The sequence below is a fragment of the Asparagus officinalis genome, chromosome 3 (assembly GCF_001876935.1).
Source record: "Asparagus officinalis chromosome 3, Aspof.V1, whole genome shotgun sequence".
NCBI classification, from domain to species: Eukaryota; Viridiplantae; Streptophyta; class Magnoliopsida; order Asparagales; family Asparagaceae; genus Asparagus; species Asparagus officinalis.
Window position 1 is genome coordinate 62,856,399 of NC_033796.1, and position 17,250 is coordinate 62,873,648.

A 17,250-nucleotide genomic window follows, 5' to 3' on the forward strand; every position below is an offset into this window, starting at 1 on the left:
GTGAAGTATAATGGAAAGATTTTTTAGAAAATTTGTGTCAAGGCCCTATTTTTAAAAAATCCATGTGGCCCAGCCCCTCCTATTATGGTCCAATAGGCAAATAAAATTGCGTTTATTCTTACAAAGGAAACTCAAAAGTTCACCTGAACATTGAGGTTTGCATGAATAGAGAGTGAAGTATAATGGAAAGATTTTTTAGAAAATTTGTGTCAAGGCCCTATTTTTAAAAAATCCATGTGGCCCAGCCCCTCCTATTATGGTCCAATAGGCAAATAAAATTGCGTTTATTCTTACAAAGGAAACTCAAAAGTTCACCTGAACATTGAGGTTTGCATGAATAGAGTCAAGTTCGCCTGATTGTTTGACTCCGCCAAAACATTCAACTTTGCATGAACACATGACTCTGCGGGAAAAGCCAAGTTTGCCTGATAACGTGACTTTGCCTGAGTCAACCTTGCAGAATTAATTTCGCATGAACACTGAGTTTCGTCTGAACGAAGTTAAGTTCATCTGAACACTTAACTTCACCTACGAGGTTCGCCTGCACGTTCTAACTCGCCCGAACGTTCAAGCTCGCCTGAATGTTAAGTCCACCTGCACCGCTTGACCAAGTCAACTACTAAAGCTTAAAACGTGGAAGTGGTTGTACCCACTTCCCACATTCCTAGGAGGTAGTTACATGCCATTCTTCTCTATAAATAGCCACTAATGGCTACCAAAAAGGGACCGAACTTTGGAGATTTTGGTGTGCTCAGCTTATAAGCAATCAAGCATTTGCTAGCCTTAAAACATCTTAGCTCGAGTACTTGAACTCTGAAAAAACTTCTACCACGTGAGGAAGTTTGTTCACAACCTTGTTCGAATCGTCAATGGGAAGCAAATTCGACTCAAGCATAAAGGGAAGCATCCTTTCACCCCAAAAGATCCCACGTTAAACAAAGAGAGATCTAATTAATTCTCTCTTCTTCTGTGTAAAATATATTTCTAATTTGTAATACACAATTCAATCAATACAAATCAGATTGAATTTGTTTATGCAAACTTGAATGTTCAGGTGGAGTCAAGAATTCAGGCAAACTTGACGTTGTTCATGTGAACTTGAATGTTTAGGCAGAGTCAAGCATTCAGGCGAACTTGAATTTCTTCATGCAAACTTGAATGTTCAAGTAGAGTCAAGCATTCATGCGAACTTGAATGTTCTGGCAGAGTTAAGCATTCAGGCGAACTTGACTCTGTTCATACGAACCTCAATGTTCATGCAAACTTTTGAGTTTCCTTTGTTTGGAATAGAGGTAATTTTATTTACCTACAAAACTCTCTTTAAAGTTTTTAGACCTAAATTGGGTTATATGGAACCTTTTCTGCTCAATCTGAACCGTCGTGTTGATTGGAAGAATAAATCTGAACCGTCGATTTTTTCTTTGCCTATATATAGGCTTCTTCTTCCTCACGAAGAAGCTACTACACACTTCAATTTCTTCGCCAGAGTTTTCAAAAACTTTCAAACGAATTCTTTCTTTGTTATGATTTTTTTCCATGGCACCAAAGACCACAACTACTGTCACAAAAGGGAAAGGGAAGGCCTCGGCTTCCGCCGCACCTCATGTCGCTCCGCCCTCCTTAGGTAAACTTCAAAGACTTTGTCTTTTTACGTTCTTTCACAAGTACAAAACGTGAAGGCTTGAAGAAGATGAACAAGTGAAGTTCATTCTTCTGGCAAAGTTTGCTTGTTCTGGCGAACTTCATTATCTGACGAAGTTCATCTGTTCGGGCGAACTTCATTGTCTAGCGAAGTTCATTTGTTCAGGTGAACTTCGCTGTCTGGCAAAGTTCATTTGTTTGGACGAACTTCATTATATGGCAAACTTCGTCTGTTCTGGCAAAGTTCGTTCAGTCAGGTGTACTTATTTAGTGAACAAGCTTAGAGGATTTCGCCTGCATGGTCGAGTTCATCTACATGGCTTAGTCCGCCTATTTTTAGGAGTTGGTGAAAATTTCCACTTCATCAAAGATTTTTAATTTCTCTCGCATCTTTGTTTTGCAGTGGTTTATTCTGGAGCTGCTATCCCAATGGTGAGTGCCATCGGCCATGCCAGTAGGGTAGGGTTCTCTGCTCTAGCCAGGTTCCCTATTCGTGAACATGTACCAGTTTTCTCCCCTGATAGTTCTACAGAGCGTGAACAAAGAATCTCCGAGGGGCATTATCTCACGTTTGGGAAGCTTATCACAGATGATGTTATAACCGATTCCAAGCGTAGGGAGATAAAGAAGTCTTGCTTCCTTTTTGGTGATGTGAAGACTGATCCGACCAGTTTATACCTTGGTGAAAGCAGATGGCTTCATGTTATCGATAACGTCCACTACTTCACCCCCGCCATGCCAAGGGGGTTTTCTATTGTAGAGTTGTGGTCGCTCTCTGTTCCAAGAGTGATGGATTAGGACCTAACTCCCACTCAAGATGGAGTTATCTGCGGCCTCTTCACGGGCTCAAAGGCTGGTTTTGGTATAGATAGTTCGGGAAAATGCGTCATAACTTTGCATCCTGGCTTGTTGCAGAATGATTTGACCATAGGGGAGATAGCGGCGGTAACTGAGACTTTCCGCCACAACTTCTTCAACACCGGGGACTAATTTTTGCCGAAGGACTTCTGAGCCCTTGGGTGGGTTCACTCTGCCTTGGGTACAACACTCTAGTGGTCCCGTATTATCGAGTTCATTTTGGAGGAGAACACAGACATGCAAGGCACATAGTTGTACACTGCTATTAGGGTCACGCAGTTTGGCTTTAAGATCAATACGACACAGTTTTAGACCATAGGGGAGATAGCGGCGGTGGCTGAGACTTTCCGCCACAACTTCTTCAACACCGGGGACTAATTTTTGCCGAAGGACTTCTGAGCCCTTGGGTGGGTTCACTCTGCCTTGGGTACAACACTCTAGTGGTCCCGTATTATCGAGTTCATTTTGGAGGAGAACACAGACATGCAAGGCACATAGTTGTACACTGCTATTAGGGTCACGCAGTTTGGCTTTAAGATCAATACGACACAGTTTTAGAGCATCTTGGAACTTTATTGCCCCGAGATCGGCACCTTCTTCACTCCAAATAGAGAATTAGGCATCGCATTGCATGAGATGTACAATGTCTCAGGATTGTCGATGGGGGAACTTCCTTATGAAGAGTATATCCCCGGGCCGATGGAGATTGAGTATCTTTCAAACAAATTTCCCCAAATAATAGAAACTCTCTAGGAGCTGCTGTGCCATTATCACATCTATCTGCACATTGTTGGGGTAGTAGATCATCGAGGCAAGAAGAAGAGGAGCCAAGGCATCAGCCACAAGAATTAGGCAGATTATTTGTTCCAGAACATTGATGACAAGACTAGGCCCATTTTTCCCCTGGACGCTTGTGATGAGACAGTGGTGGCGTAGCAGATTTTCGACTACAGGTTAGTCTTGGACACCCTCAACTCTGATGAAGGAGGGTTTAAGGCGGGAACGACTTTCCAATCCTTCCATCACCAAGCCAAGATTCCCATTTCTAACAAGGCTCTGCTCATCGGGTATCTGATGTTGTGGTTAAAACGTTGTGTGATCCCCACACATTTTTTTGAAGCGATCCAAGTCGAGGTGGTCTATCCTGTGGTCCGTTTGGATCACGTACGATGTTATGCGCTTCTTCCTGCTATGATAGCATGCATTCAGAGTGGATTGCGTATTTTGACAGCGCAGCTCTACAAGGTGGTGTATGTTGAGGAGAGAGAAGGCGAAGAAGTTGCCTGTTTGCATCAGAAATCATTTTCATTGCTGAATCCATTACAATTGTTTATCAATTACAAATTCAAGAGAGTTAATCTTTTTATAAGATCTCTCGTTACAATAAAAATAAACAAATGAGATCTCCTAGAAACACACGCAGAGATCGTTTATCAATCTGCTGCTTGTGTGAGATCTTTGCCTGTGCCGAGGACGCTTTGATCCGTGGACCACCGAACAAAAAATCTGGGTTAATCTGAAAGAAGGTTTGGTGTCCTTTGTTTCAATTGAGGAAACTTAGAACATAAGTGAATAACCTCAACAAAGTGAGATTACTACTCTTCTCAAGATCAAAACAATGTCTGATCTCAAGGGAATGGGTGAAAAGACTGTAGATCTCTTAAAATTCTCCCTTTATGTTCAGAAAATTGCCAAGACCCCACCTCTCTCTTTGTAAATCATGGCTTTGCTCTAGAAAACATGGGTTCTCTCACACGTTCGTTAGTCAACGTCAGTACCCTTCATGAATACACGAAGGGGGGTATTTATAGGGCTTGAACACCATGTTCGCGGATAAGAATCCATGATTTGGCCTTATCTTTAGTTAATAATAGCTTTACCACATTTAAAGATAACCTCAAGGTAGTTAGGAGACCACTGGAATGAACGAATCATGAGAACTCTATCGAAAAATGCGTCGTCGGGAGGCTGCTCGGGAGAGGCACTGATGTGTGTGCGAGACACATCATTGTGTCTCACCTGCGAGACACATTGATGTGTCTTACCCATGAGACACATTGAGGTGTCTCGCAGGTGAGACACGTTGGCGCTTGCATTGTTCTGTTATTTTTTCGATTTTCGTGCTTCTTTGTTTCACTGATTCGTTATTGTGCGTGTTCCTTCACATGTTCCTTTGCTTCCTTTTGGCATCGGATGAGCTTCTTTGAATTGAATGATGATGTTCATCGCCTTATCTTCATCTCGAGCTATGTTTTGGGAACCTATAGGCTTGGTCCAATAGTTCAGGTGATGTTTGATCAGTTATGGCGGACTTCAGAACATGTTGCAAAGAACGGGTCATAACTTTCAAACCGTAGCTCAGAATTGGACAAATTATATTTAAAAATTACCTATCTCGACGAGACGGGGCCAACCAAACCTACCAAAGTTTGGTTTTCTATCGTCTGCTTTGCCAAATTCTCTCCCGTTTGAGAGATATCAACGTTTTCGTCAGTTTTGAGCTTCTTTGCAATGAATAGGCAATTTTTTATGCCTACATTGCCAAGACTCCAAATTCGTGCATTAGCCTCCCGTATACCTATTTGATGGAGTGATACATGCTGCACTGCCCTTGCATGATGAGTGCACCGACAGCGCGCCGGGAAGGGAAAATGCTTCCCTTCCTTCAATGCTTGGATAAGTGTTCTTGGAAGTACAGCTACATAGTGGAGTTGAGGAAGGCTCTCTCCTTCTTCAGTAATTACGACTTCTTTCGGTGTTCCCCTATTTCACAGACAGAGGATATGGCGATGCTTTCAAAGACATGCCAACGGAAGACAATTATAGTGCATTATCTTTGGGTAGCTTCTGTTGGCTTGTTAACATTCGGCCGGACTACCACGTTTATTAAACGGGCTCAACCTGCCACATGGAGCCCTATTTCCCGTGCCGCTTTGCTCGCCAATACCCTTACCACAAAATATACATATTATATTGAACATTTTCTCACATTTTTTTAACAATAATAGTATATTAGATCGAAAAAGTTGACTATCTGGTACAAAAATAAATATACATTTTAAATTTTTATTTATATTACCATTATAATATGAGTATAGAACCAATGCCAGGAAAGTATATCGGATCAGGCGAGCACTTGCATTTTGCCTCTTCGAGCGCATAGTCTTAACTTCTGAAGCCTCAGGAACATGACTGAGATGGTTGAAGATTGATTCTTTACATTGGTAACTCTTTTGAACTGTCGAGAGTACTTCTCTGAGGGTTGCACAATACTGACATTAGTGAGCTCTCTGCAGAGTTATGAATTATCTTAAATCAATGTCAGTGCCAACTTCACTGGTCATAGCTTTAGAGTGCGAACGTCGCTTACGACGACATTGGCTAGATGTTTGTCTGGTGAAATCATCAATGGCGATATTATTCCCTTGAGGAATTTAGATGAAGAATTATCCCCGTTCTTTGCTTCTATCGGGGAAGCATAGCGAGTGTCGTGAGATGCTTTAAATCGAACTCCTAAAGGAGTTAAGAGCTAAAGTCTGAGATTAGATGTCATAACATCTTGATCTTCGCTTGAGGTGAGAGTCAAAATTCCTTCGCTCTTACCGAAGTTTGTTTGGCTTCCAGCTAAGCTCAAACTATCTTTGGTGAAGGTGGCCTTTTAACATGCGGGAGCCATTTTAGACATGAGATTCACACTGTGGCAAATTTTACGATAATATCCTACAGTCGCCGTTGCAGAGATTTAGTACTGAACATAGATTCCTCGAATTTTCCTTGGTCAAATTCAATGACCAGTGTTTTAACAAAAGACTCGAGGGTCTTAGTATCGGTGTACAACACAATCTTCTCGTCAGAGGAGAAGGAAGTCCCCAGCAGAGTCATCATCCCGTTTCAAGTCTTTTGAATTATAGTTAACTCAGATTACAATACAAAGATTATAATGAAATGAAGGAAATTTTATGTTTTTTCCTGGGGTTATTTTCCATCTGCCGATGGAGCATCGAACTTGCACTCTGTTGACGCACCGATCAAGACAATGGTCCTTTTGCTGTCGATGAGAATTAAATTACTTAGAAACTAGCTCAGTCTTCTCTTAGCAATGTCTCCCAATAAGCTCACAAGAGCGATGCATGCTATCTCATCCCTTTAAAAATGAATGATCTCCTCTCCTTTTATAGGCTAAAAGAGAGAGTTAATGGTCCCCTTAATTATAGATTAAGTAGCCATTAAAGTATGAACTAGTGATGTGAGGTTATCCCCCAAAAATAGCTTTGAAACGGTTAATTAGCGGACTTCGTAGACTTGTTGAAGTTCGCTGAAGACGTGGGCGAAGGTCGCTTCGAACGTGGGCGCGCCTTCTTCAGAAGTGGATGACATGGTCCACATGGGTGGACTTCATTAGTTGGCAAAATTCGCCTATGAGCTTGAATTTAACACAGACTTCGACTTGTGATTTGATCAACTGATAACGCCTTTCGACTTAATCCGAAACGTGTTGCGGGGATCGACTCGTGTCTGACTTGGTCAAAATAAGTTGTTGTGGGCTGCTTGGTGAGGCTCGCTTCAGTCATTAGGGGACATTCGCTGCAACTTATTATGGGCTTGACTTTGGGCCTATTCTAAGTGTTTAGCCCATAAGCATTCACTTCTTGGATCCATAGGTGATCACTGTCCTAAGTGAAAATACATTTTGAATGTCTACAATATCCAGCCTGAGCACAACAACTGAAGCTAAGTTCAACAGTACATCTCTCGCTATTACCCAAAATATTTTGATCACTGTTACAAGTCAAATGCAAGATCTCAAATACTTTGGGAGGGGGGAATTTTGTAGATTGTCAAAATATACAGCCTCTCTTCTGGACCAATGCTAAGTACATTTTAATATGATATTGAGCCTAAAATGAATACAAGAAGTGAACGTATCGTAGGATAAACACTTCAGACGGGCCCAGATATAAGCTCATGGCGAAGCTCACCCCAATAGTAGTGAACCTCACTCAAGTGAAGCTTGCACCTCAAGCCGTAGCGAAGCTCGCTCAAGCCTTATGCGAGCTTCACATAAATGAGTCCATGTGGGACACGTCACCCACGTTCGCCCACATTCGTTATAGGCGGACTTCGCCCATAACCGTATCAAGAGCTATTTTGAAGGAAACAACTCACTCCCTACAACTAATCTATAATTAATCGTCCCCCAACCTCTCCATCACTCTCTCTCTCTCTCTCAGCCTACAAGAGGAGGGGAGATTACTCAATTTGGGCATCTAGCACTCTTAATTGTCTTAAACCCTAAGCTTGATCATCTTCAGAGAGTTTGGATTTGGCCAAAAAGCTTCAACAAGCCTTCAAAAATTAACAGGAAGACGCATCATCAGTTGTTCAGACCATCAACGGAGTATAAGATCAACGTTTCCTCGACACACAGAAAAGAACCATGCCATAAAAATTTCCTTGTTTCATTGTAATCTCAAAAGTGGTAATCTTTAGTTTATTATAATTTTTGATTTATTATAATTTTTGAGACCCAAGTATCCTTCTATGAACCCGCTTTAGCCTGTCCCTAACAACAGGCAATGTTCGTCCTAGCAATACTGACATCGCGCGCAACTGTCATGTAACGTTAAATAAAGTCATGCTTAGCATCATGACTTAGTGGAGGACAGGTATGTTTTCTTTGTGATTCTAGATCAATTGTTGTCTCTTCAAAGGCACAGTGTTATTTCTTTATTTTTATTGTTTATTTCCCCCCCACTGAAAACCACTAGCTATCAATGCTGCTTACTAATCAAATGGAAAGCAACCCTTTACCTAACACAGTGTTAGGTGCACCTACGGGACTAAAAAAACTGGCTGGTGGAGACACATTCCGATACTCTTTGCTTCCAAGCTATAATTAATGTACACATAAAACTATTTTTCATCACAATCATATTTTGTTGGTTAAACGGTTGTGATTCATTCACAATTTTAACGCCTGCCGTTCATTTTTACTCGCACTCGACGTAAGGAGGATTATATTAAGGGGAAAAAAAATGCTTACAGCCCCCAAAAGCTAAGGAAACGTGTTTTCCATCCCTAAGACTTTGTCAACGGGTGTTTTATCTCCAAAAATAAAGATTCTGTTCTCTGAGCCCCCAAAACACAAAATCCAAGAGATTAAAATATGTGAAGACCATAATACCCTTCTCTCTCTCTTTCTTTTTTTATTAAAATATGATGAGGATTATTTTATTATTTTCGTTTTCTCTCTCTCTTTATCATGATGTACTGAGATGATAGTTGAAATGATTGATGAGGATTATTTTATTATTTTCGTTTTTTATTATTTTCGTTGTTTGTATTGGGAGATTGTTAAAAGTTACAGGTTAATTGTTAAGGTTACGGATCAATTATTAAGGTTATGAATCCCCCCTCTCTCTTTATCATGATGTTACTTTGATGATATTGAAATGATTAAAGAGGATTATTATTTTATTATTTTCGTTTTTTATTCTTTTCGTATTTTTAGAATATTCGTTGTTAAGGATAATAGTTGGTTGTAAACGTTATGCATTGATTGTTAAGGTTACGGGTTGGTTGTTAAGGTTACGGGTTTGTTGTTAAGGTTATGAGTTTGTTGTGTAGGTTACGGATTTGTTGTTAAGGTTACGAGTTTAATTGTTAATAATATAAGTTTAATTGTTAAGGTTACGTGTTTAATTGTTAAGGTTACGTGTTTAATTGTTACGGTTACGGTTTAATTGTTAAGGTTACGGTTTAATTGTTAAGGTTACGGGTTTAATTGTTAAGGTTACGAGTTTAAATGTTAAGGTTACGAGTTTAATTATTAAGGTTACGAGTTTAATTGTTACGGTTACGGGTTTAATTGTTAAGGTTACGGTTTTAATTGTTAAGGTTACGGGTTTAATTGTTAAGGTTACTTTAATTGTTAAGGTTACGGGTTTAATTGTTAAGGTTACGGTTTAATTGTTAAGGTTACGGTTTAATTACCTTAACAATTAAACCGTAATCTTAACAATTGACCCGTAACCTTAACAATTAAACCCGTAATCGTAACAATTAAATCCGTAACCTTAACAATTAAACTCGTAACCTTAACAATTGACCCGTAACCTTAACAATTAAACCTGTTACCTTAACAATTAACCCGTAACCTTAACAATTAAACCCGTAACCTTAATAATTAAATTCGTAACCTTAACAATTAACCCGTAACATTAACAATTAAACCGTAAGCTTAACAATTAAACCCGTAACCTTAACAATTAAACCCGTAACCTTAACAATTAAACCCATAACCTTAACAATTAAACCGTAACCTTAACAATTAAACCGAAACCTTAACAATTAAACCCGTAACCTTAACAATTAAACACGTAACCTTAACAATTAAACCCGTAACCGTAACAATTAAACCCGTAACCTTAATAATTAAACACGTAACCTTAACAATTAAACCGTAACATTAACAATTAAACCGTTACCTTAACAATTAAACACGTAACCTTAATAATTAAACCCGTAAGCTTAACAATTAAACCCGTAACCTTAACAACAAATCCGTAACCTATACAACAAACCCATAACCTTAACAACAAACCCGTAACCTTACCAACCAACCCGTAACCTTAACAATCAATGCATAACCTTTACAACCAACCATTATCCTTAACAACGAATATTATATATATATATATAGAGAGAGAGAGAGAGAGGATTCATAACCTTAACAATTGATCTGTAACATTAACAATTAACACGTAACTTTAACAATTAACCCGTAACTTTAATAATCTCCCAATACAAACAACAAAAATAATAAAATAATCCTCATCAATCATTTCAACTACCATCTCAGTACATCATGATAAAGAGAGAGAGAAAACAAAAATAATAAAATAATCCTCATCGTATTTTAATAAAAAAAGAAAGAGAGAGAAGGGTATTATGGTCTTCACATATTTTAATCTCTTGGATTTTGTGTTTTGGGGGCTCAGAGAACAGAATCTTTATTTTTAAGGATAAAACACCCGTTGACAAAGTCTTAAGGATGGAAAACACATTTCCTTGGCTTTTGGGGGCTGTAAGTAATTTTCCCTTATATTAAAGATAGTAACGTCTCATTATTGGAGAGCAAAGCAGAGACAAATCAAGTAAGACGGAGACGGGCATCACTCCTAGTATTTTTTTAGGGAAAAATGCTTCCAGCGCCCAAAAGCTAAGGAAACGTGCTTCCCACCCCCAAGACTTTGTCAACGGGTGTTTTACCCCTAAAAATAAATATTCTGTTCTCTGAACCCCCAAAATACAAAACCCAAGACATTAAAATATGTGAAGACCATAATACCCTTCTCTCTCTCTCTTTCTTTTTTTATTAAAATATGATGAGGATTATTTTATTATTTTCGTTTTCTCTCTTTCTTTATCATGAAGTATTGAGATGATAGTTGAAATGATTGATGAGAATTATTTTATTATTTTCATTTTTTATTATTTAGGTTGTTTGTATTGGGAAATTATTAAAGTTACGGGTTAATTGTTAAGGTTATGAATTAATTATTAATGATACGGGTCAATTGTTAAGGTTATGAATCCTCTCTCTCTCCTTTTTTTTATTAAAATATGATGAGGATTATTTTATTATGTTTATTTTTTTCTCTCTTTATCATGATGTACTAAGATGATAGTTGAAATGATTGATGATGATTATTTTATTATTTTCGTTTTTTATTATTTTGGTTGTTTGTATTGGGAGATTGTTAAAGTTACGGATTAATTGTTAAGGTTACGAATTAATTCTTAATGTTACGGGTCAATTGTTAAGGTTATGAATCCTCTCTCTCTCTCTCTCTCTCTCTCTCTCTCTATCATGATGTTGAAATGATTAAACCCGTAACCTTAACAACCAACCCGTAACCTTAACAATCAATGCATAACCTTTACAACAAACCTATAACCTTAACAACAAATCCGTAACCTACACAACAAACCCATAACCTTAACAATAAACCCGTAACCTTAACAACCAATCCGTAACATTAACAATCAATGCATAACCTTTACAACCAACCATTATCCTTAACAACGAATATTCTAAAAATACAAAAAGAATAAAAAACAAAAATAATAAAATAATAATTCTCTTTAATCATTTCAATATCATCAAAGAAACATCATGATAGAGAGAGAGAGAGAGAGAGAGAGAGAGAGAGAGAGAGAGAGAGATGATTCATAACCTTAACACTTGACCCGTAACATTAACAATTAATTCGTAACCTTAACAATTAACCCGTAACTTTAACAATCTCCCAATACAAACAACCAAAATAATAAAAAACGAAAATAATAAAATAATCATCATCAATCATTTTAACTACTATCTTAGTACATCATGATAAAGAGAGAGAGAAAACAAAAATAATAAAATAATCCTCATCATATTTTAACATGATAAAGAGAGAGAGAAAACAAAAATAATAAAATAATGCTCATCATATTTTAATAAAAAAAGAAAGAGAGAGATAAGTGTATTATGGTCTTCACATATTTTAATGTCTTGGGTTTTGTGTTTTGGGGGCTCAGAGAACAGAATCTTTATTTTGGGGGTAAAATACTCGTTGACAAAGTCTTGAGGATGGGAAGCACGTTTCCTTAGCCTTTGGCTCTGGAAGCATTTTTCCCTTTTTTTTTTTAATTGAACTAGTTACAGTAGCAACACAGTGACCTGCACGAAAGCACCAACAGGCAACAGCAACCCCACTCGCGACGACGAGACAAATTAACACGTGTAACCTTGTATCAACCTTTGTCGTCGATCACCTTCCAAAATTTCAGACTTCTAGAAACATGTCCAGATCCATTGCACTCAATTCACCATAAGATCGAAGTGCCCCTTATATATATTACGAGAAGGCACAACACAAGCACACAGAAAGAAAAAAAAGAAAAGAAAGGAAGAAGGAAGAGATGGGCCTACAACTCGAACCCTCCTTCGTCCAAGAAGCAGAGCACCGTCCGGAGCCCACCATCTCCGACGCCGGAGCCATCCCCCTCGTCGACCTCTCCTCTCCTCCACCGACCCTCATCGCGGACATCGAGGCAGCATGCAGGGACTGGGGGTTCTTCCAAGTCGTCAGCCACGGCGTCCCGTTGGAGCTCCTCGAGGGAGTTCAGTCGATGGCGAAGGAGTTCTTCTCTCTTCCCCTCGAGGAGAAGAAAAGGGTCCAGAGGGACGAAGAGAACCCGGTCGGATACTACGACACGGAGCGTACGCAGGAGGTGAGGGATTGGAAGGAGGTGTTCGATTTCACGGTGAAAGAGACCTTCCATATCCCGGTCACGGAGGAGGATGGCAGGGTCAGGTGGCGGGAGGTCAGGAACCAGTGGCCGGAGCATCCTCCGGGGATGAGGTAAAAAGCACTCTGTTACCATCGAAAGAGAACACAGTCTCAAGCGGCACTCATTTCCTGAGGAGGAGACCCATCTTGCTTTTATTCAAAATATAGTATTTAAACCCCTTACGTTAATTTTACCAAATTCTTCTAATTAATGGTGTTCCATACTGTCTTTTTTTTTCTTTCTTCTTTTTAATAAAGAGCCCCTATATTTTCCCCCTCCTCTAATAGGTCCTTAGCTGTTCATGTTAACTTAGGGCTGTTTGGAGCGGTTTTTTGGATCAGTAAAAGGGAGGAAAACTGTCAAAAATGTCAGCTTTCCCCCAAAATTGGCTTCCTCAAAATCGTCTCTTGTAGAGGCGATTTTAGAGAAAACTGCCAAAAAGCTAACATTTTGGCAGCTTCCCCCCTCCTTTTCCCTTCCAAAAAAGGGGAACCAAACAGCCTCTTAATGCGTGGTTTTGTTGTCAGAAATTAAATGACAGTTAAGTACTTCTTAGAAGATGACGTACAGTTGTGGACTGAGGGATAAAATTCAAGGGCTTCGTTGTGAAAAAAAAAGTGGGGGGCTTCGTAGGGATAAAACTTAGGGTTCTTTAGACCATCTTTTCCCTCTTTTTCGAGTGAATAGCATAACGAGTCAGATGTAGATGAATCCAATACCAATTGGAAATGTTGCTTGTCATATCCATATCCCTTTATAAATCATGGATATGGATAATCAAATGTGAAAAATTATTGATTAAGGGGAAACGTGTACACAACAGATACCAATTAAAAAAATATACAAGCTGGATAGGAGGGGAAAAAACAAAGGTTGGAGAAATATAGAGGTCACATAATGCAAGGTGTAATGAGGGTCAATTTAATTACTATGTTTGAGATATCTAATATCTGAAATGTTAATCAAGGTTAGACTTCTAAATCCAAAATTAGGCCGAAACTCATCAATCTAATGTTGTTATTCAATTTTGTGATTGATACATATCTTCCATATATTTGGATACGGACCCAATTATATTTTACTGATATCTATATTTATCCGTGTCCTGTCAAAAATTAAAAAAGATATTTGTATCAGTATCCGAATATGTATTTGTATCTTATCAGATATAGATATGGAGCAATTATCCATGTCCTTTTGCATCGCTGATGTTGACCTTCTTCTTCATAAACCAATCCATCCGGTCACAACACAAAGCTTAGTAAAAGTAAACGGAAAGTTGAATCCATAAAGAGTTAAAGACGCCGTCTATTATCATAGCAAAAAGCTAGACACAAATTTTTTTTGATGCGTATGTATGTAGAATGACATTGTAGCCATTCAATATTTTGAAAGAATTTCACTTAAAAGAGTACAATATCTATGCCTGGTTTTGTTTCTGTTTCATTTTTTGATGATGGTTTGTTTATTATTTTGTTTATCTCCAAATGTGCATAGGTCAGAAATTTGCAGTGAACATAAACATGTCAGAAATAGTAACCTGGTTTCTGTGTGCATAAGTCACTTAAAAGAGTACAATAGAATATGCAAGTTTCTACTACAACCACACTACATGTTTAGTATTCTCTACCATTTGGGTTATATGGGTCGGGTCGGGTAACCCGTTTAATAAACGGGTTGGATCGCATTGACCCATTTATTAAACGGGTCGGGTCAAATTTTATATGGGTCGGATCGGGCCGGGTCGACCTGTTTGCCACCCCTAATAAAGACGCCGTCTATTATCATAGCAAAAAGCTAGACACAAATTTTTATTTTCAACCCGGGTAAAATTCCTATGTTCTATGACTACTCCGGTTCACAAACAATACTGTCAATTTGTTTTCCTTTTGCTATAATGTCCAAAAACTCTGATTAAAAAAGATCATATATACCTATTCCATTGTCACAATTAAGAGGGTTCTACTTTATTTTCCTTCTTTATAGTTACCCTTATTAATTCTGGACGTTCTTATATCAGTAATCAAACTTTTCATAATAGTATCATTGGGTAGTTGGTGTACCAAAATACTATGTGCACTTAGATCAAATTTAAAATACTAGAAGCCGGTGATCAATACAGTGAGCGAGGGGTTCTTGCTGCACCAGCCATCCGCTGGTCGACAAGTGACCTGTAGAAAATATACCCCTATCCTGAGGAAAACTATGGAATGGATATTGTCCATTAGACATGCAACTGGTGGTTCATGGATAGAAAATCCTTGGATCAGTGCCCTATCTCCAAATCTTTCAGTGTTGCGTTGACCCAATGTATAGTTTTTCTCATAGGAGATGATTGTAAGTGATAAACAACTTCTTTCCAATGGTTTCTTCTACTAATTACTTATGAATGATTAACAATCTAACGTTCTGCAGGGAAGCCTGTAAAGAGTACCGAAAAGCCATGGAAGACCTATCGTTTAGACTGCTCGAGCTCATCGCACTGACCTTAAAGCTCCCACCCAACCGATTTAATGAATTCTTCAAAGACACAACCAGCTTCATCCGCCTCAACCACTATCCTCCATGCCCATCTCCTGACCTCGCTTTGGGCGTTGGCCGTCACAAGGACGCAGGAGCCCTGACGGTCCTAGCACAGGATGATGTAGAGGGCCTTGATGTTAAGAGGAAGTCAGATGGAAAGTGGGTTCGTGTCAAACCTATACCAAACTCATACATCATCAACATCGGCGATATGGTTCAGGTATATACAAATATATGGAAATAATGAATATGAAGTTACTAATTTTTTTTTTCAATTTATTACCCCTGAAGTGGACTAGTGGTTGGGGCTTGGGGCATTGGCCTTTTGAGGGCGAGGGTCAATGCGTGTCTATGACATGCCTATCTCCAATTTCTAATTATTAGGCATTACAACACTTCTGCTATTCAACCTGGGCATAGACTGCAAAAGAGGGGCTCTAGTTGCAGGGGCTTAGTTGGCTAGTACTAAGCCAATGTTCCTCGCACCAAAAAGAAGTTATAATTTATTTTGTTGAATGAGCTACTAAGAATTGACATGTGATGAGTTTCATCAAAAGAGATGGATCTGTCACTCCTATCTCTAAAAGAGCTGACAAACTGCATATTATATTTTTGGATTAATTGTAAATGGACCTCCTAGACTTTCATCCAATTGCGGATGGACCCTAAATACTTCTATTGATGTAGATAGGTCCCTGAGTGAAACTTTTTTTTACTGTTTTATCCCCATAAGGCCAATCAGTCAAAAGAAAGAAATTCCTCTTCCTTAGATGGTAAAAGAGGCAAAAAGAAACTTCACTCAGGCGGTCTATCTGCAGTAGTGATAGAACTATAAAGGATCTATCTGCAATTGGGAAATAGTATGGGGGATCTATCAGCAATTAGCCCTATAATTAAATAGTAGTCTTGAGTTCTATTAGTCTTTTCTGAGCTAGTGGATGGTCGTAGGTCTGGAGCAACGATAAGTATGAGAGCCCAGAGCACAGGGTGTCGGTGAATTCAGAGAAGGAGAGATTCTCGATCCCGTTCTTCTTCAACCCTGCATACTACACCAACATAAAACCTTTGGATGATCTGATCACGGAGGAGAATCCTGCAAGGTATGATGAGTTCAACTGGGGAGAGTTCTTTATGGGAAGGAGTAACAGCAACTTCAAGAAGCTGGGAGTTGAAAATACTCAGATTCATCATTTCAAAAAGAAAGTGTGACAATATGGGTACCATATTGTATTGTATGATTGAAATGTTGTATAGTGTGATTAGCGTATGATATTGTAGTGTTTGATCGACTTATGATATTGTGTTGATCGATATTGGTTGTGTGAGCGTCCGTGTAAAATAAACATGTAGCAAGTAGCTATGCGGAAGATATTTTATAATCTCAGATGGATATAGCAGTTGCATATGCTGAATAATGTTGCATGTACGTACCACCATTTTGCTAGCTAGACACAAATGCCACGATGCAAGTCAAAGGAGCTATAACGAATTTTTGCTTAGTTCACTAAAAAGAGGAGGATAGAATGCGGAGAAATCTGCCTTATGATCTTCTTTTTAAATATGCTCGCAATATATACAAACCTTATAAAAATATGTAAGCATTCTCTTTTTCCAACTTTGTATTTGTTAAATTCAAAATATTGAGGAAACCTCACACACTTTCTATTAGGCTCCATGCCAAATATATAAATGTACAAAGGACTACTTCTCCACACATAGTCGATGTGGGACTAAACTAGGATTTAATACACACTATTACTAACATATACTTTAACACTCCCCTTCAAACTCATGATGGATCAACCCGCAAGAGTTTTCTTATGTAAAAGAGATGACGTTGGAGGGTCTAAGATTTAGTGAAGAAATCAACCAACTGCATCTGACAGC

The 17,250-nt window shown here is 38.7% G+C and overlaps 1 protein-coding gene across 1 annotated transcript; it reads left to right on the top strand.

Annotated features, from left to right (window-relative positions):
- Window positions 12,413-16,766, top strand: LOC109834251 (probable 2-oxoglutarate-dependent dioxygenase At5g05600). The gene is made up of 3 exons (XM_020402228.1): window positions 12,413-12,911; window positions 15,256-15,583; window positions 16,312-16,766. Exons 1-3 carry the CDS (start codon window positions 12,469-12,471, stop codon window positions 16,570-16,572), a joined length of 1,032 nt encoding a protein of 343 aa, XP_020257817.1. The 5' UTR covers window positions 12,413-12,468; the 3' UTR covers window positions 16,573-16,766.

Excerpts from the sequence above, each read along its gene's own strand:
- LOC109834251 (XM_020402228.1), top strand. The coding sequence starts at position 12,469 with ATGGGCCTACAACTCGAACCCTCCTTCGTCCAAGAAGCAGAGCACCGT. Across the intron at positions 12,912-15,255 it reads GAGCATCCTCCGGGGATGAG|GGAAGCCTGTAAAGAGTACC; the intron begins GTAAAAAGCACT and ends AACGTTCTGCAG. Across the intron at positions 15,584-16,311 it reads ACATCGGCGATATGGTTCAG|GTCTGGAGCAACGATAAGTA; the intron begins GTATATACAAAT and ends GGATGGTCGTAG.